Genomic DNA, 21,680 nt, shown 5'->3' with positions numbered 1-21,680 from the left:
CGCACTGCGTTTGAAAGACTAGAGATGATAGGCAGTAGAAAATATAGAAAGAGGGAGACAGTTCCAGAGTTCACCTGTTGCATACATGAAGGACTAAGAGTTCCGGTTAAATCTTGCATTAGAGAGTTGGACAGAGAAGATATGAGAGTTTGTTGCTAGAGGGCTGTTGCACGTCCTCCATAGTGATGGAAGGATGCAAGCAGACAGCTCAGAGGAGCAGAGATCATTGAAGTAGCAATAGAAAAGACATAAAGATGCAACAGTGCAGCGAAGAGACAGGTTGATAGGAGTCAGTGAGAGGAGGAGACTTAATGAGACGAAACGCTTTTGACTCCCCCTTGTTGAGGAGAGCTGTATTTGTGGAGCCTCTGTACACATGAGAGTTGTACTCTACACAGGGGCGAATAAAAGCCGTGTATAAAGTCAGCAACTGTGCAGGGGTAAAGAAAGCATGGAGTCGACTTAACACACCCAGTCTTTTGGACGCTGATTTTACAAGACATGTAATATGTTCTTTCCAAGATAAATCCCGTGAGAATGAAACTCAAAATATGTTTAAAGATGATGTAGGATTGAGCAGAATGTTGTTAAAAAGTAGAGGGTATTCCCGGGAAAGATTTTGTCGGGTTGATAGACGCAGTTACTGAACTTTTGGTGCATTAAAAACAACAAGATTATTTTTACCCCAATCTGAGATATGAGCCATATCAGACATTAAGTGTTCCATGGGCTCATCCCTTGTTTGCTCAAGTAACTGCTGAAATGGATGCTACGGGAAACGATTGGAAAGGTTGAGGGTGGAGTCATCAGCATATGAATATATAGGGTTAGATGTACAGCTTAGAAGGTCATTGATGAATAAAAGAAGAGAGTTGGTGATAGGACAGAGCCCTGAGGAACACCATTATTGAAAGCTCTAAGAGAAGAATGGTAGCCATCTACAACAGCAGCTATAGAATGACCAGAAAGGAAGCTAGAGATGAAGGCAGAGGTAGAAGAACAAAAACCGTAAGAGGGCAGTTATTAAATTAAAGATTTATGCCAGACTCGATCGAAATTTTTGAGATGTCGAGTGCAATGGCAAAGCCTTCACCAAAGTCCCGTAAAAAGGATGAACAGGAGTCTGAAACGTAGGTGAGAAGATCACCAGTGGAGCTCCCTGGCGGAACCCATACTGACGATCAGGAAGAAAGTTGTGATAGGAAAGATGCTTTAAAATATTTTTTGTTAAGAACAGACTCAGAACTTTCGAAACACAGGATGTTAAAGCAGTTGGGCGATAGTTAGAGGGTTGGGAATGGTCACCCTTCTTTGGGACAAGCTCAACGAGAGCAAACTTCCAGCAAGAGGAAAGATGCAAGTTGACAGACAAAGGCGAAAGAGTTTACTCAGGCGGGGTGTAAGCACAAAAGCACAGATTTTGAGGACAACAGGAGGGACCCCATCACGAACCATATGCCTTGTTAGTATTGAGGCCAGATATGGCAGAGAATACATCAAATGAAGAAATTTTAGTGTCAGCCATGAGGAAGTCAGACGGGGGAAGGTCTGAAGGAATAGCACCACAATCATCGAAGGTGGAATTGGAGGAGAAAGTCTGAGCAAAGAGTTCTGCTTTATCATTAGAAGAAGTAGCTCTTGAACCTTCAGGGTGGAAAAGAGGAGGGACGGATTATGATGTAAAGTTGTTAAAAAGGTTTTTAGTAAGGTCCCAGAAGGAGCGGGAAGAATTCGACTCGTAGAGTTCAGACCATTTAGTACGAATGAAATTATTTTTACCAGAGTGAAGAACAGACTTAGCACAATTCCGGGCACAAAGATAAAAGAGATGAGATTCAGGAGTGGTTTGGTTCTGGTACCTTTTATAGTGTAGGCCTTCTTGTTGTGGACAGCATTAGAACAAGCATGATTAAACCTTTTTTTTTTTTTTTTGCATTAGTCAAATGATATGAGAATGGAATGTATGCTTCCATACCCAAGAGAGTAACCTCTGTAATGCGCAAGGCACACACATATGGCTCTTGGACATGGAAGTAATAATTATTCCAGGGAAAATCTAAGAGGTACTTCCTGAGGGCCTCCCAATCAGCAACTCCAAAGTGCTACAACCGACACTTCTTGGAAGGGTCCACAGGCCTTACTGGAGTGATAGGACAGGTTAAGGTGATTAGGTAGTTCTCAGTGGAGCCCAACAGAGAGGAAAGATCATCAGCATAAGCAGAAGGATTAGTTGTGTGGAAGAGGTCAAGTAGGTTATGTTGGAACTGTCTCCAAGGCGGTCAAGGATACAGGTACTGTGCTGTACAAGCTGCTCTAAGTCATTAAGGAAAAAGATGTACGCTTGTTCACCAGGTGGATCAGTGAAAGGAGAGGAGAGCCAAAGGTGGTGGTGAACATTGAAATCTCCTAGAATGGAAATTTCAGAGGAAGGAGAAATGGATAGAATGTGTTCCATCTTTGATGTAAGATGGTCAAAGAAGTTTTCATAGTCAGTAGAATTTTGGTATAAGGAAACAGCACATATATATTTAGTCAGAGAGTGACATGAAAGCTGATGTGAGAATTCAGAAAAACCAAGTCCATGAACACGAGAGCAAGATATGTTGTTGCATACATATACACAATATCCACTTTGGCTTTGAAATGGGTATAAAGAAAGTAGGAGGATACAGAGATGGATTTGCTGTCAGTTGCCTCATTTGAGTCTCAGTTAGGAAGAGAAGGTGAGGTTTAGAGGAGGAGAGGTCGTTCACAACAGACAGAAAGTTAGAGGAAAGGCAGTGAATGTTGCAGAAATGAAGAAGTCTGTCAGACAGTGGTTCCAGGCGTGTCACTGGGTCATCACTGTGAGAGGGGCGGATGATGGAGGCTTTGATGCCCCCCCTCCCGGAGGCGCCGAGGCTATGTTTTGAGATACCATATATTTTTGTTTGAATTTTTAAAGGAAGTATAGTGTATAATTTGCATGTAGTTTGATGTTGACAGTTAGGGGAACTTGTATTGGAGAGTATGCTTGCCTACTATTTGTGTTACTGAAACACTGAAAAAGTTCAGCGAAGGTGGATGGGAAGGAGCTAGTCCCAAGGGCTGATGAAACCAGAGGTCCAGCTCTCTGTCATCAGCTTTCCATCCACCTTGGGAGTACCTTCCTGCTCGACTGGTGGTGCAGTCTAATCCCTGGTAGACCTTGAAAACCAAGTATACTGTATTTTAATGGTAGGCTCTTACAGATTATTTTTGCAACAACTGCAAATTGAGGACTAAACTATGAGTACGAAAGATGGGATGGAATCTGGAAGAACTTATTCAAATTTCATCAGCGTTGTTAAGTCCTCATCTCTAATTAGGTCTACAGTATATTGATATAAGCTTGCTACCTATCTCTGTGTCTATCAACAGACTTGTACATCCCGTAAGGGATGACCACAAACGTATTGCTTCCAAGACACCGTGTCCTCTACGCTGTGGCTGCCCTCCCTTCAATTCACACTCCCTCTTTTATATACCTGTCCAACAAAACTCACATCCCCTCTCTTATATACCTGCCCAACCCATCCGTCGACCTCATCTTTGATCTCTCCCACCCCCTTCTCCCTTCCACTTATTTACATACACTCTCCTTGCCAGTCTCTCATTCTCCATTCTCTTCGCAAGAATAAGCCATCTAAGAATATTTCTTCTAATGCTTCCTGGCACATCCACACCAATACCACAGAGCTCCTTCATTTCCATATTTGTCTGTCTGCCTTTTCAAGTAACTAATTATGCATCAAATAACACATATTCATTGGTCACACACTTGACATTTGTCCTTCCAACAAGGTCCAAGCTTCACTTCCATACGTTAGAGTAGTGATCACTGTATTATTATTCAGGGATTTCTTTTTCGTTTCTTTTCTTTCTTTTTTTTTTTTTACCTCCATGCTCACAGCCAAAATTCTTCTTACTCTTTCAGCGAACCAGCATGTTTTTCTTCCTTGCTGTAGCTTCCATGCACTTCATCCTCTAAACTTCGATCCATATTCATCACATTGCCTAATTATTTGAAGGGACTCACATTATCCATTTCTCGACGATGCAGGCTGACTATGCGTTTCTTTACTTCATTTCACTCAGACCAAATATTTAATATTACCCACATAAACTCTTAGATTACGTTTCATAGACACACTTCCAGACCAAGCCTTGCAGCTCTCATTCATGATCATTTAACAATAAAGTATCATTAGAAAAAACAACAGAAAAGTCAACTTCCGAAACTTCCATCTCTCATTAAAGACACCTCAGCATTAAGTGCCTTATATTGAATTTCTTCTTTCGCAACACCACCCGTATATATATATATATATATATATATATATATATATGCCAAGCTCTGTGTGTGTGTGTGTGTGTAACAGTCTTACAGACATGGTACACCGCTGTTTCACGCCTGCATTCAAACTGCCTCCTTCATACAATTTCATTCAGCATGGTAGGTAATTTTTAAGCTGGAGCGGTTAAATGTCGCATTCATTAGCATCTTGAGGGTAGACATCCCTGTTGCTGAATAAAATGGCATTGAGGCAACGTGATAAAAATGACAAAACGTCATTGAACTTACAAGGTTAAAGCAAATGGTCGACGTTTATGGCCTCATTAAAAGAAAAATTGGGCAATATAAGAGTCGTGAGCAAACGAAACTTTTAAAGAAATAATAACTTCCTGCGATGAATGGCGTATGGTATAGGCTGTATGGTCAACTAGAGTTGTTCTCGTGTACTTATTCTTGGAAGAAAATTACATATAATCATTCATCCTGACAATAACTGTTGACCTACAGTTCGTATCAACAGTGCCCTATACCACCATTCACCTCCAGTCAGCCTATTCTGCCTCGCCTTGTCCCTGTATTCCACCTTAATCGCATTACCCCAAACTTGCTTCACTTAAGAACATTGATTTCAGCCTTAACCTCGTCAGTATGAGGATGTTCCCAATAGACCATCAGTTTTTATACTCCACCTGCTTTGTATTCCGGGTAGGTGAGTTGGGCTGGCAAGGCAGTAAGGATATGAATGTCGTACGGTTGGTATGGTCGTAAGGTTGGTTAGGAAGATGGGAAAGTTGAAAAGGCCGTGAAATTGGAATACCAGTAAAGTTAGGACGTTGGCAAAGTTTGAAAAATTGTATGCTGAAGACACACCAGCTACTCTGAGTTTTGGATAGGTTTGATTTCAGGAGTTAATGTGGTTGAAAATTTGGAAGATAATGAGGGTACGTGAAATATAAAGTTTAACCCCTTCAGTACTCTGACGCCTTTTTACGGTTTATTCTTGCTGTCCCCTCCCCCCTTTTTTTAAGCTTATGGTAGACTTTTCGAAATTGATGGGTCAGCATTATCCTTCCTTAATCAGTTTACACTTGTAGGTCCTCTTTAAGCTGGATATAATAACCTGGTAGAAGCAAGTGTAAAAATAAATCATATCATGGGACGAAAAGGATTATGCCTTTAGCTACGAAATAAGTACTTTGCGGTATATTTCAGCGGCGCCGGGCGATTTTACTATACATAAGAGAAACGTAGTTAACGATAAAAAGAAACATAGTTAAAGTTTCTCTTTAGAATCAATATTTCCGTGTTTTATTCCAAATAATGACGAACGACTTGATTCAGTTAAGAAAAGTTTAAGCAGCCAACGGGATGAGATAGTAGTCGCTGTTGCGTCACCCACAATGGATGCAGGTTTAGCTAGGCTAAAAAAATGAGAAATTTATGCCGCAGTCTGTCTATACAGGCACACTCGCTATCCAAAGAAAGTATCAAGGCGTTGTCGATGCCATGGCCAGGAAACCAAGAATGGTCTGGTGTTTGGACACAGTTTTAAACCCCCTCCCCTCCTCCTCCCTCCATCCATTCCCATACAACCACCTTCCTTGATCTCTTGATTGAAAGGTAGCTCACTCCTTTGCCTCGTCGTATGAAGCGCGCGCGCAAGCACGCACACGCACACACACACACACACACACACACACACACACACACACACACACACACACACACACACACATTCTGCTACAACACATTCTGAGCATCGTAAGCTGCTTCAAACCGCGAAGTAAAGGAGTGAGCTGCCCTTCAATCAGCGGGAGGGAGGGAGGGAGAGAGAGAGAGGAAACATCTATATAGCGTAAATATGTATTAAAAAAATCTAACTACACAGTACCATAATAAAAAAGCGTAATGCAAAACGAAATGAGTGTTATACTCGTGCTGGCTTCAAATGTAAAATACAGTATTGTAATATTTTTCTTAACACTCAAGCCTACTTGGGATTCTGTGTGACGGAGAATCATGTTGTTGAATTAAAGTCATCCTAAGAGAAATTGACAGAAAAACTGATGGAAAGACAGGCATATGCCTTAGAGAGATTCGTCAGTGGTGTTGTTTTATTCTTAATATCAACAGTCACATTTAGTATGCCAGGTTGAATATAAACACTTCCCACAAGGAAAGGGAAAGACACAGACACACACCGTTTGAAATTAAGATTAACTTCTTGCTAAGGCTAACGATTACATGCATCTTCGGAAAGAAATTGCCTCCTAATTAAGATAGACAGACAGACAAAGCGGCAGACATAGATTCTGGAATATCGATTCACATTGACTTATCATGAACCAAGGTAGTGATTCACAATGGGGATCACCCAGGAATCTGCTGAAAACCCTAATAGAACAGTCCCTTAAATACCACCGTAGAAAGCAAAACTCATTATTGAAACAACATTCAGAGGATTCCTTTTCAATAGTTTAGGTCAGCCAAGCACTGATGATATGGAAAAGAACTATTATAAGAAAGTGTTACAATCGAAATTTGCTAGTTTGTTCATATTATTATTATTATTATTATTATTATTATTATTATTATTATTATTAATCACATTATTGTTTCACTGGTCGACAAGAAGACCTATTCTGTATTTCGGGATAAAAACTAGGCTGTCGTACTTAATGGGTCACTGCGCGTGTCCATGACCTATTTTAAAACACCTAATCGAAAGATGATCATCCACCTTCCAGATACATATGGATTCTTCTGCGCCATTGCAAGCACGTGAGAAGCCATTCAAGTACGGAATTGCCATCAAATATCAATAGTGCATCACCAGCTGCGTGATTATATTAAATTTTATATCGTACTACGTTATTACTAAATGGGAAACCCTAGCTTGTAGATTACTTATGTGGCCAATGAAGCGCCATTGTGGGAAAGGGTCTTTGCATAATTAACACGCACCGGTGCGAATTTACTCAGTTACATTAATATTTTGCTTATTTTAGTTCATCTCTGAAGTCCCAGCAGACTTGTGTTTAGACGTCACGTGAGACAGATGAAAAGCGCGGGATTGTTCTTTTGCGCTCTAATTGGAAGTGACCGTGTTGTGTTATTGTGACCAGTTTCTAAAGCGAACTAAAGGCAAACTTGTATAAATTTTTCAACGTTATTGGAAATTCATCGTGACAGTAACCATCTCACGAGTCAACTGCAGGGGGACGCAGAGGAGGGGGGAGTGGAAGAGATGGAGGAGAGGGGTGAGGAAGAGTCAGAGGAAGAAGACGAAGAGGGCATGGGGGGGGGCACAAGAAGTGCCCCCTACATCAGTTGTTACTGCATCGTATGTAGTAATGTTACATTTTCATTTTCACACACACACACACACACACACACACACACACACACACACACACACACACACACACACACACACACACACACACACACAATTACCGTTATGCAAAATAGTCGTGCAGACCACACAACATATTTTTATTCTGTCTTGTGATCAGTTGGAATATATAGCGTTTCAGATTTTACTCAATGTAGCTTCTTAAAAATTATAATTGTTTAATCAGTTTGCAATATACAGTATAGAGATTATGAAACAGTGTCCACTGTAAGAGGCCTCACAACTATAGTAAACAAAATGAACACCAGAATTTAAAATAACAACCAACAATCAGTGTGTGCAAAGCCACAACACCACAGCAATGAAAATTATTAGAAAATGCAAAGTGTTTAGTGTCATAACATGGAAGCTTTGGTGGTAATTGATACGCAAGAATTTTGATTGTTTAGTTCATAAATGGATTTTTAAGAAAGTATGAAAAGTAGGTAAATAAAAAATTAGCAATTTATAAATGGGGAATAGGGATCACTAAAAAAGGTAAACAAATAAGGATCGCTGGAGTGCATGCAAACCAGTAAGGATTCAACTAACGTTGACGATGTAAACCCACAAATCCCTTGTGACTCTGGTATCAACAGTTTGTAACGAGTCAAAATAGGGTTTCTTCCTTTTTTTTTTTTTTTTTTTTTTTTAGCGATCCCTATTCCCCATTTTTAAATTACCAATTTTTTATTAACCTAGTTATATTATATTCTTGATTTCACTAGATGACATTGTTCAGATAGGTGATAACAGACCATTCTTATAGAGGAAAACATGAGAGGCAATTGGGCAGACGGACTAGGGGAAAGACACTCTCTCAGTCATTGTTTTCACACTGATTGCTATATCAGCATAAGTGAGAGTGAACCTTTTGTGTAGATGAAGACGTGAAAGACAGTGAAGCAGGTAAAATAAACAGAACGAAACTGAGGCAGACAGTTTCTGAATTATCAGTTCCCATTAACTGTAATTATCGGTTCAAATTAACTGGTATTGCGATATTGTTACTGCCAGACGATTTTATTCAGGTGAACTGAAAATATGCCTCACCGGACAGGAAGACGTAAAGCATATAAAGCCATACTAACAGACAAACACTCTCCATGTAGTTCATTCTTGAAATGAACTGCTATTTTATTCCTGTTAATGGTGTATAGTTTTATTAAGCTTAGGGTAGAGCGCGCCTCACCTGTTACACAGATATTTTCACTTACTGAATTACCTTGAATACACCCACGCTTTATAAGATAGAGCGGGTGTTATTTTTGAACAGGATTCAGTCAAGCTTGTATTGTGTCTTCTTTCCTTATTTCATCACACATTTCTGTGTGTGTGTGTGTGTGTGTGTGTGTGTGTGTGTGTGTGTGTGTGTGTGTGTGTGTGTGTGTGTGTGTGTGTGTGTGTGTGTGTGCGCGCGCGCGTGCTTGCGCGCGCGATTCATACGACGAGGCAAAGGAGTGAGCTACCTTTCAATCAAGAGATCAAGGAAAGTGGTTGTAGTTGGGAATGGATGGGGGGAGGAGGAGGGGAGGGGGTTTAAAACTGTGTCCAAACACCAGACCATTCTTGGTTTCCTGGCCACGGCATCGACAAGGCCGGGATACTTTCTTTGGATTGCGAGTGAACAGTATATAGTATTTCAACACCTAATCCAGTCTCTCTCTCTCTCTCTCTCTCTCTCTCTCTCTCTCTCTCTCTCTCTCTCTCTCTCTCTCTCTCTCTCCTACAAACCCTGGTGTGCATTACTAGGATATGCTGTCTCTTCATAACTGAAGAACGCCAATGTTGGCTCGAAACGTGCATTTTCCCAGTTAAGAATATTAAATGTGAGTAAAACTTTTCCGCCGTATTAGGGAAGTTATAAAACTCGGTATGCTGATGGGTGTAACAGGTAACGAAGTCTGCAAGAGTACATGAGTATGAAATGCAGAAATGTAAAAATGTCAGCCATGTCTTAAGGTATGTAGGTTGGGAAGGCTGAGTTTTATTGTCTGGTGGAAAGAATCGCCCAGCATTTTTACATTATCTATATCATTTGTTAACTTATAGGCTAACATTCTTGCAAGTAAGCAGAGAGAGAGATCAGGCATGTGTCGATGCCCATAGATAATTCAGCTTGATATTATGTTAGGTATAATTGTGACAGACATGCCTTAAGTGTCGAGTAGACGCGGTGGATTGTTGGAAGTCTTGGGTCTGTAACCGTCATCTTAGGAAGGCAATAATTATACTTTTATTCTTTAGGTAGTCTATGTTAGGGGTTCCTGCCCAAAACAGTTCCCATATTACCCACTGGACCAATTTGGATTTGAGTAGGTTGATAATACTGGCTCATAACAAGTACAGTACACAGGAATGAACCTCATCTGTCATTGTCAGGGTTCCTGAATACGAACGTTGGTGGTGGTGGTGTGGTGAGTAACTTCGCACTGCTGGACCAAATTGCAGCACTCAACTGGGTGGCAGAAAACATCAGGCAGTTTAGTGGTGACCCTGCCAGAGTTACACTCTTCGGGCGGGACACTGGCGCCGCCTGCATATCTTACCTCATGGAAAGCCCCATCGTCCCTCCAGGTGAGTGCTATTGGGTGGCTGGGGAGTGGCACGTCCCTTTATAGACATCTCAGGAGAGTTCAAATGTGTCAGGTACTCTGATACTTGGGTTTATGTATATTTTTCTTGTTAGAAGATAAGTGCAGTAACTTAATATCTCCCACTTTCCTTCTGTCCATTGTACCCAGGCCTGTTCCAGCGTGTGGTGCTGGTGTCTGGATGGTCTGGATGCCCGTGGTCACGTGTCACAGCGCCGTTGAGCATGACACTGCGTCTGGCTATGGCAGCAGGGTGTCCCGTGCCCAAGGAACCTGGCGCCACACATCCCGACACTGTGTCCTGCCTGCGAGCAGCGCCTCTGAGTGCACTCATGGAGGCAGCGCAGCAGGTGGAGTCTCCGGCCTTTATGCCTGCCTGGGGCCCCAGTGAGGACGGTGTGGTGGTGGCATCAGCACGACGTGATGCTGCCCTCAGCCGTCAGCGTGTTCAAGTCATGTTGGGGTTCACACCATGGGAGGCTTGGGTTTGGCTGGGGGAGCGGCTGGTGCAAAAGGGTGTGGACGAGCACACTTTCCAACGTGTGGTCAGAACCTGGATACGCAACACACGACAACACCACCTACGTGAGGTGCTGGCAGCCGCACTGCAGGAATACACCGATTGGACGGCCGTGATTCCCAACCCCGGTGTGCGTCGTGATCTGCTGCTGCACCTGCTGGGGGACTCAGGAGTGGTGGCACCCCTCCATCAGGCTGCAGATGCCCTAGCCACCCATACTACTCTCTACCTCTTTCTTTGTCACCTGGACATGACAGATCAGGTAAGCTGTAACGTACTGTAGTTAAATTAAGTTTCAGAACTTTTCTTGTCAACTGCTGACACTTTGTCGAAGGATTTCACTTTCCTGCAATATTACTTTCGGATAGAGAAATTACCCTCAGTATTCCAAAACAGATCTCCATATTTTTATGAACAACTTCCACTGTTAGTAACACTTTTTATGCACAAAAAATATACCTGTCAACCCCTTACAATCATTTCTTGTCATGTACTTGGTATTCCTTTCACACTGTCCCTTTACCTCGGGTCGTGTCACTCTTAATTACATTTTTCTTTGTTTCTCCCAGGTATTTAAAGCATTAAATATCCTCGGACTAACGATCTCACCAGTCATTTCCCATGTAAAGTCTCTCGTCACTACCCCGTCCAATAGTCACTTCACCACGATGACACATGTTACATTTTGTTCTTGGTACAGTCATGGACAGAGAAACCTGGACAGGTGAGGCGGGGCAAATGTCATATTTTCTCTTTTCCCCGGCTTGTCCGTCACTCTTCGTTCACGACTCATTTCCCCCACCCACCCCCACCCCCCATCCCGTTTACCCTCTCTTCATAGCACCTGCCAGGCTGCACTCCCCATCCCCCCTTCCCTGCCCCCATACACACCAGTTCGCTAATCCGCCGACCTTGAACCGTGTGTGTGTGTGTGTGTGTGTGTGTGTGTGTGTGTGTGTGTGTGTGTGTGTGTGCATCCTTGACAAAAGCAACTCCCTACATTTTTATTTTCACAACTCATCCCTCTCTCTTCCCTACGGCTACTCTGCTATCACACACACACACACACACACACACACACACACACACACACACACACACACACACACACACACACACACAATGAGAAGCTCGTCTTCATTCTTCGTATACGCAGCTGCTCTCTCTCTCTCTCTCTCTCTCTCTGTTTTTCAAGATTCTTTAGGAATGAATAGTAATGTCAGTGCAAAGTATGCCTTTATTATTGTGATATAAGTATTGCAAAATAAAACTTAGGAATATATTTAAAGAAAACAACTGCGGTAGGCTGGTTGGCCCATGCGAGGCGACTCCTCCTGATTTTGGATCTGCATACGAGAGAGAGAGAGAGGTGAGGAGTGACCACTTGTCCCCCCATCTCTCTCTCTCTCTCTCTCTCTCTCTCTCTCTCTCAATAATCTGTAGCAGTAAATAATAATGTCAGTGCAAAGTATGCCTTTACTGTGATATAAGCATTACAAATTAAAACACTGGAACATATTTAGAGGGAACAACTGCAGGAAATCCTCTCGAGACGTCAGCATGTGGAACTGTCATTATTTCCCTGCGGGCCAATTAACGTCCACCTTCATACTTGCCTACTCCCTTCTGCCACCATTTTCGCCAATTCTCCTCATCTTTACTTTCCAATTCACAGCATGCCATTCGTTATGATAATAATTGCACACACACACACACACACACACACACACACACACATATATATATATATATATATATATATATATATATATATAAAGACAGACAGAGACAGAGAGATGGTAGATGGGGGAGGGAGGAGAGGGAGAAGAAAGGATGGAAGCAAGTGTTCAGATTGAGAGAGAGAGAGCGAGAGAGAGAGAGAGAGAGAGAGAGAGAAAGGTGAGGAGTGTCTACTTGTCCCCTGGGAATGACCAGCCTTCTCGAAGTTCCCGGGTCATATGGGTAGGACGGAGAGGAGGTGAGGGAAGGAAGGGGATGGGGGGGTACGGTTCATATGGACGAAGATTTAGTGGAAAAATCGAAAAGGAAAAAGAAACTATCAGCTCAGCCCCTGAGTGTCCAGGTTTATTTGTCCATGACTGTACCAACAGATGTTTTGGTGCTACTTTTAAGGACACTTAGCAGATTAGGAGTAAAATTAAAGTCCACATCAAAGCCCGTGGGTTTGGAAGTTATCTCTCAACTAGAATATACCGGTACTTGTCACGATGCAACAAAAATAAGCTAATGGAGTCAAACACGTTGTCGTAGGCAAGAAGTTAACCTTCTTTCTACCAACGTATGACATGCCTTATTCTTACTGCCTTCAGATGATTTTATTGAATTTACAAAAGACTTTTTGAAATGGAAGAGTTAGGTATAGTTTTACTTAACCGCTTCCTAACGAGAGATCCTTCCCAAGTTACATACAGTCCACTGAAGTTGGCAGTAATGTACTAAGAAAATTATGTCATCGGATGGATGAGTTTATTTATGGTGGTGGTCCAGCTGCAGACGCCTGGGATGGAGCTGGGACTGATGTGGGGGACGGGGCTGAGTGACGTCACGAGATCCCCAGGGGCGCCATCTCCTCCACTCGGCACACCCGCCCTCACCCAGCTTTCAGAGGATGTCATCACGCTCATCACTAACTTCGCAAAGTCGGGGTTAGTCCAGAACTTACTCATAACTTTGTTCTCACTCATGCTTCCTGGTTGATATCTCCGACTTGGCTCTTGCTTAAACACTAGCATCTCAAGATAGCCTACTGTTTTAATAATTTGAGTGTTAATGAATCCAAACTGCTTTTATTTCCCATTTCCTGCAGCTGACTTGAGCATACTTCTTCGTAGACGCATAAAGATTATACCGATACACTCAAGATTCACTCCATTGTGTACGGGAGGAGTGGGGCGCTTACAGGCCCGGAAGAAACACAGTTAGGAATGGGATGCTGAAAGTTGGCTATAAATGATCAAGTCTTTTGATAAAGTAGTGCATTAGCTTTTCAAATTATCGTTCACCCCCAAACACACACACATACCTCAGCCCTCAAGAATTTTTTATCCAGATGAAATCACTATTATCTGAGACGATACTGCTATTAAGATTGTTATCAGTTTAGAGCCAAGTACTGTGCAGCAGAAAAGAGGGGCGGTCACATTTTCCTATATTGATATAAAATTAAGCCGTGCCCTAATGTGTGAAAAACAATTTGCACAGCAGTACTGCACCACTGATTGTTATTCCAAATAATACGAGCATAACATTTTTTATGTTTGCTGTAATTGGAAGAGTATAGCCAGCCTAGAGAGATTTTCAAAATGTAGGAGTTTGATATTCTTCATTAATATCTTAATTAAATATTTCAATTATCCCATTCTCATTTTATCTTTCATAAGCTAAGTAGAATAGTTTGGTGGCTGGTGAAAATTGCGTCATCGGACACAAGAAGATAAAGATTGCTTTAACCATCTCCGACAAGTCCCAGTACTAAAAGGAGTGATGACTAATGATACTGCCATATTGACACATGATGCAGCCTTAGGGAATGATGATGCTTACATAATAACAAAAGATGCTGCCCTAGTGACGGATGATGCTGACACGATAACACAAGATGCTGCCATAATAATTCATGATGACACAGGATGCTGGCAGAATGACTAATGATGCTGAGCTAATAACACAGGATGCTGCCATAATGGCTCATGATGCTGCCATAATACTTGTAATCACGCAAAGCTTCCGTAATGATTCATGACCCCTCCATAATGACTTGTGACTTGTGATCTCACAATAATGACTCGTGATACCGCCATAATGACTCATGATGCTGTCAGAATTACTCATGATCCTGTCATAATGAATCATGTTGCTGCATAATGACCCAAGTCGCTGTAATAACTCTTAATGCAGACATTATTGCTCATGGCATACCAGGCTGGTGATATGAACTAAATTACTTCACACTAGAACCTAGAAACCACTAATTCCACCACAGATATACCACTTCTGCTTAAAGGCTTTGCCTTCCACAGGCCAGAGCTTGATGTTGCTGCAGGTAAGATGTAGTGGAGTAGGTTTCATTTGTTAGTGCATGAAACAAAGACAGTCCATTGCTCTGACACACAAGTTGTGGATGGTTTCTGCCTAAACAGTTACGATGGGAGAAGAGGAAAGTGGTGGCACAGGAGAGGAGGGGGGAGGGGGCTAAGGTGCGACCATTCTAGTCCGTCCCCCGATTACTGTACAGTTCGACAACTAGAAACGACCCAGGACCACCTGTGTGCAAGGCTAAGACATAATCTCTGTTTCATATGCTCTGAGTTGTAATATGTGTAACTTCATCTAATGGTCTATAGTCGCAAAGTTCTTGGGTCCAGACTCTAGTTTAACCTCCACAGTTATCTCATAGAAAGGCCTTTCACTTCCCATTCTGGACTGGTTCAGGCCCTAGGAGGATGTAAGGACAGGTTAGGTTGGGATTGATTAAGGTAGATTAGGCATAGGTTACACTGAGATATAAGAATATAATTTGAGCTATGCCCACATGAACCTCTTAACGTTTGATTATCGGAGCACACTGTATGTTTTAATACGAAGTAGTACCGTAGTGAAATAACCTCATTACTACTGCTCAGTTCATACAGTAGCAGTTTATGCCTATGGTGTTATTATTCTTGTATATGAGCCGCTTCACCACCTTCTGGCTTTCATTACGGAACCCGTCCTGACAGATACTATCACATGCAATCGTTCGCCGACGAAATCCAATCATTAGTGTGTTTTCCCTTACATATTTCCCTTTCTTTCCGAGACGTGTGAAACTGTCCTTCCATCGCATAATATTTCAAAGTGTGTTTCATATTGTTGTCGCGTAAGATTATATTATGCAACACGTTCCATTGCCGAAACTGACAGGGAATTGTCAGTGAGCTGGTGATCGTGATCATACACAGAATGGAAAGTATTCATGCGGGGAACTATTCACATCCTAAATTTAAAAACTCAATGTCCAAAAAAAAAGTCATTCTGTTATATGCTGTGGGCTACACATTTAGGCTTTTACAATACACAGCCTGTTCACAGGTCAAAGGAACTGAGTCTTTCGGGTACTGTGGGTGATTGTGACATCACTCGTGCCTGCAGAGGTAAACAAGCATGCCGAGAAACTGTTCCACTTGGGTGCCCATCCAACAACAGCAACATCCCATTGGTTTCCGACGAACAAGCAACTGGATACACGTGTGTAGAAAAAAAAATGAATGCTGACAATGCCCCAATATATGCACTTTCATGTTGAAGAAAGTCTACCATCAATATATTACGTATCCCGAACGTCTTTTTTGATAAGTTTAATTTACTATTTCCTTACATGTCTTCATACTCTCTACTTATTCCTGTTGTTACAAGATTAATAATTGTTCATCAGAGAAGCAGAAATAAACTGCACCATATACACACACACACACACACACACATACACACACACACACACACACACACACACACACACACACGTCTGGTCTTGTTTTTTATATGCTACAAGAGCACAATACTTGCTTGCTTGAGATTCAGCTGATAAAGGGGAAAAAGAAGAGTCCTTCTTATTAAACTGAAACAATTTAGACTCAAGACAAAAGGGAATAATCAAAGGAAAAAAATTACCTGCCCTGTTACAAGCTAATGACTGCGAACTGAGAACAGAAAGAAGCAGTGTTGGAAGAGGAAACTATTATCAGAAATGAAGAGCTGTTTCATCAAAGGTAAGACATGAGGCATGGCTGGGATGCACACCTCATTAACGAGCAGAGTGGAAGAAAGTATGCGCTGTCTTCATAACGAAAAAAGTTGCACATCGGGGCACTGTTGAATTACGGAAGAGAGAGAGAAAGAGAGTGATAACATGGATTTGGAAGATGTGCTGATTGGCCTTGGAGGCAGATGAAGATTCGGAGACTTGGAAGGTAGGCACAATATTACTTTTATACAAAGGGAAAGGGGACAAAATTAGATGTGACTGTCATAGGAGTATCTGTCATCTCACCGTAATTGGAAAGATATATGGCAGGATATTACACTATTGAGTTAGGGAGGTAACCGAGAAGTTATCTGGAGAGGAACAAGGACCTTTTAGGAAGGGAATGAGTTAGGTAGAACAGATACTTGTCTTGTTTTAAGATGTTTAGAGAACTGGTAAAAGGTCGTATGTCGCCTTCATGGATCTGGGGAAAGCATATGCCAGAGAAGATAATTTGCATGAGTTCGCTAGGGCAGGAATGCGTGTGGGAATGGAAGTTAGTTATTTCTTTTATTCGAATGTTGGACTTAAACCGAGATGTACCATGTTTCCGTGGTTGTTCAACACTCACACACACACACACACACACACACACACACACACACACACACACACACACACACACACACACACACACGTGTGTGTATGTGTGTGTGTGTGTGTGTGTGTGTGTGTGTGTGTGTGTGTGTGTGTGTGTGTGTGTGTGTGTGTGTGTGTGTGTGTGTGTGTGTGTGTGTGTGTGTATCGTTATTAAAGAAATACAATGTAGGCAGGTGGATGATGGAGTATTAGTGAGAGTGGGCAGAGTTTGGAAACTGACTCTACTGCTGTTTGTGTGTGAGTCTGTATTGATAAGTGGAAATGAGTGAGAGTTGCAAAGCTTGGCGAATGAATTTCACAGCGTGGGTAAAAAGCGAAATCGGAAAGTGAATGTACTTAAGAGTAAAGTTAGGTCTTTGGGTGAAATGAAGTCACAGAATGCATAGTGATTCTTAATCAAGGAATGGTGGATGTCTATGCCTTCAAGTTCTATGGAGTGTGTTGTGTAAGGATAAAAAATGATATGTATGAATGGGTTGAGCAGGGATAACGAATAGGCATGTGATTGTGGAAGTATAAAGTCACTACATGACATTATTTAGATCCCTGCTTTAGCCTTTGGAAGTAATGTTTTACCCCAATAGAAGGACAGATCAGAAGTGGGTGTAACGGAAATAAGTTGTTTGAGACGTGCCTGTGAAGTTACCTGGGGAAACAGACAAATCCATAAAGAAGTGTAGGAGGTTGTTGTGTTGATGTCGATGTGACTGAAAGCATTAGAAGTAATCTAAGGTTGTTTGGCCGTATGGAGATGATGCAGATTGAAAGACAGACTAAAAATAGCATGTGTGGGTGAGGTGGAGTAGGAAGTGAGGGGGAGACTGAAGATGAGGTGGGTGGATGATATGGAGAGGTATATGAGTGAAGGGCTGGAAGGTGCAGAGAGGGCAGACCGATGACGGAGGACAAGGTGGCATGAAGGCGTTTTGTTTTAGGTCACCACTTACAGGATAAAGGCGTCTGGCTACACATAGGTAGATCTAGTCTGCATAGATGTACATATCTTTTTCACAGGTACCCTTCCTCTGGCATGGATGTAATGTTGGAAATTCTGGATGGGTACTAGAAAATTGAGCTGCTTCTTGGAATGTTTGTTTATCAGAGTGGGCACGAGGGACGCCATAAACACCTACAGCAGCTAAGAGGCTCTGCTTTATTTGACCTGTGAGTATACCTTGTATTCTGCAGACAATGAGTGTGCATAAGATAACAATCATCTATTTTCTTTACGTAACGAGTGTAGGAGTATATGTAGCAAAACTTCGGGCCACTCATTATTGAAAGTTTGCACATGCATACACTAGGATTCAATAGCCGACAATCCAAGTTTCGTTCATACTGACGTCCTCTTAGGGAATTTTTTGAGCCGCTACGACTTCTACTTGTCTTGTTCAGGATGTGTCACAAGTACGCGATTCATGACATTTTCTTGGAAGTCGCTTTACCAGCATAGGATAGAATTTTATGATATAATAGTATAGTCTTTGTCTCGTGTGAGAGGGTTTCGCGCTAAGTATATAGTAATACTTTTTATTAAGTGTGTAATATATAAACAGTCACTAACGCAGGGAACTGTTTTTATTTAGAAATTTACTGTGACTAATCAGTAATTAAAATAAAAATGAAATGTGGAAAATTTCTATAGGTCACAGCCAGATGAACCTATTTGCATCAGAGTCTTGCTTTTTATGTTCCTGCTTTTCCCTTTCCTTGGGGGAAGCAGCCTAGGTATATAGATAGATATAGATATAGAGATAGCTTTCACCCTACGTCTGTATTAGTCATAGGTGAGAATGATCGAGTTGTTGTTGTTTGTACTGTAGCCCTGTGTTCATCTGGACGTGAACCCAGTGGCCTGTAGCTGAAAATGCCCAAATCTGCAGTCCACCATCCTGCTATCAGGGGATACGGAGCGGGTTGAAGGGCACTAAATGATCAGGAAGGCGGTACCTGAACCAATAGAGAAGTACCCTACTGTCTCAATGGACTCTGGGTCGAATCCCGGCAAGGACAGGGAACAGTTTAGGGATTTGAGTTTCGTTAAAGCAGACTACTTATCTACCATAAGACCCGCCGACATTGTTGTAAAAACACCCCTGCTAATACCAATACACCAGTCCTGTATGATGCAGCCCTTGTATGTATTCGTTATGGACGGTGGGTGTTAGTGCCAAGGTTGGTTATGATATGTAGGAGGATTGCTGGGTCTCAGGGACAAGTCTGTTTAGCTTTTGCCCGGAGTAGAATGCATAGAAAAATTGAAGCCCGGTAAATCATATCCAACATTGGAAGGAGTCCCTCTCCTGTCAGACTGAAGGAGGTCGATGTGGCTTTCGATATCCTTTACAACAACAGGTACGTCCGTGGTTGAATTTAACTTTGTGATGACAGCATGATTAAAAGGAAATATACAAAATCATAACGAAGATCTTGAAACAATGTATAGGTAGGGGTCTTGCCGACTGAACCACAAAATTCCCGATGATGATCCATTGTACAATTTCAGTCCGATGACATCTGATGACACTTTTTCACCTGAGAAGTTCAGATAAATTAGAGGAACGGGAGCTTCTTTAGATTCTGTTCGTGGAAAATATTTTGTAACGCCCTTTGTGCACTTAGTCATTCATTCACAAGGCGTATACTTTCATGACACCTTTCCATTGCCCATCATAATTCCAATTCACCCATCATCTCTCGTCTCTCAACCCCCCTCACACCATTTTTTTCTTTTTACTCTGCTGACACCCTCATTCATAGAGATTATAACGGTATATACAGTTGCTCCACTCAGACCACAAATCCTACAACACCCATTTCCCCAAGAAATACTTTCCTGTCAGCTTTGCGGCGCAGAAAACTTCGCTTGATCTCACCTACTCCTCACCGTGGTCATCCTCCTCTCCCCCTTCGTTTCATAGCTCGACAAGGTCACGCAGTCGACGGTTGGGTTATTTTTTTTATTTTTTATTTATTTTTTTTTTTTTGTACTGCGACTATTGAAGTGATCGGTGGCCTTTCTATCAAACTCCTAAACACTAGGCGCCTTTCCCAAGATAAACAAAGTCGTTTGGCGAATGCTTAAAGAAATGAAAACGCTCTATGTTTCAGGTGGTAACCGTGACGTCGTAAATATGATCCTAATACAAACTAAGAAGCATTTGAACTCAGTATAATTCTTTATGTTGTGTAATATCATATTTCCATTAATATTACATTCGTGTTGTCGGAGGGTGATTTTATTCAGTTGAGGATTTTTTTTTTTTTTTAAGAGGGCTTAGGATTACCCTCCTCATCCCCTTCACTACTTCGGTGCTTATATAACCTGAATATAATCGCGTAGTAGCAAAAACAGATTAACAGAGGTGCAAGCGTGATGAAGGGACGATGTAAGAAAAGGAAGTGAATGGTGGTGCGAGGAAGTAAGTATGGCTGTGGCTGAGAAGAGACGTGCATATGAAGTGTGGCTGCAGAGGAAGGATGAGATGTCATATGAAAGGTATAAGGAGAAGAGGAATAGAGCGAGAAGGGCTGTGCGTGATGCTAAAGTGGCAGCAGATGAGAGGTGGGGTAGGTGGCTGACAGAGAATTTTCAGCAGAATAAGAAAATGTTTTGGAAGGAGGTGAAAAGGGTGCGAAAGGGAGAGTCTGGGAAGGAAGAACGAGTAAAATCAGAGGATGGAAGGATGTTAATTGAGATGGATGCAGTAAGGAAGAGATGGGCAGAGTATTTTGAAAGATTGTTAAATGTAGAGGAGGAAAGGGTGGCTGAGATTGTGGCGGATGGAAGGTGCAAGGAATAAATGTGTTGGGAGAGTTGAATGATTCTTTGATCACGAAGGAGGAAGTGGAGAAGGCAGTAAAGGAGATGAAAACAGGGAAAGCTGCAGGTATGGATGGGTGTGCTGTGGAATGCCTGAAGGGTGGTGGAGTGACTATTGTTGACTGGTTAGTAAGATTGTTGAATGTGTGCTTTGAGAAAGGTATGGTGCCAATTGACTGGGCAAGTGCTTATGTGGTCCCGTTGTATAAAGGCAAGGGTGATAAGTATGAATGTACTAGCTTTAGGGGTATAAGTCTGTTGAGTGTTGTAGGTAAGGTGTATGGTAGAGTGTTAATTATGAGAGTTAGAGAGGGTACAGAGGGAGTGATTAGTGATGAGCAGTGTGGCTTTAGGAGAGGGAGGGGATGCGTTGATCAGGTGTTTGCTGTGAGACAAGTGTGTGAAAAGTATTTAGCGAAAGGCAAGGATGTGTTTTGGGCATTTATGGATTTAGAGAAAGCGTATGATAGAATTGATAGGGAGGCTTTTGTGGACTGTTTTAAGATTGTATGGACTTGATGGTAGGTTACTAAAAGGGGTGAAAAGTTTTTATGTAAATAGTAGAGCGTGTATAAGAGTGGGAAATGCTGTGAGTGATTGGTTTCCCGTGAGAGTGGGGCTGCGACAGGGA

At 42.0% G+C, this 21,680-nt stretch overlaps 1 protein-coding gene across 1 annotated transcript in view; it reads left to right on the top strand.

Annotated features, from left to right (window-relative positions):
* Window positions 1-21,680, top strand: part of LOC145401281 (neuroligin-4, X-linked-like) — a 112,467-nt gene that overhangs the window by 26,218 nt on the left and 64,569 nt on the right. The window contains exons 3-6 of the mRNA XM_080273610.1: window positions 10,092-10,286; window positions 10,454-11,085; window positions 11,536-11,547; window positions 13,332-13,489. Coding sequence (XP_080129736.1) covers window positions 10,092-10,286; window positions 10,454-11,085; window positions 11,536-11,547; window positions 13,332-13,489 — 997 coding nt within the window. The remainder of the gene's footprint in view (window positions 1-10,091; window positions 10,287-10,453; window positions 11,086-11,535; window positions 11,548-13,331; window positions 13,490-21,680) is intronic.

The sequence above is a fragment of the Coenobita brevimanus genome, chromosome 55, assembly GCF_032717465.1.
Source record: "Coenobita brevimanus isolate Jiangsu-jjx chromosome 55, ASM3271746v2, whole genome shotgun sequence".
Taxonomy (NCBI): Eukaryota; Metazoa; Arthropoda; class Malacostraca; order Decapoda; family Coenobitidae; genus Coenobita; species Coenobita brevimanus.
This window is presented reverse-complemented; position numbering and strand designations above follow the sequence as displayed.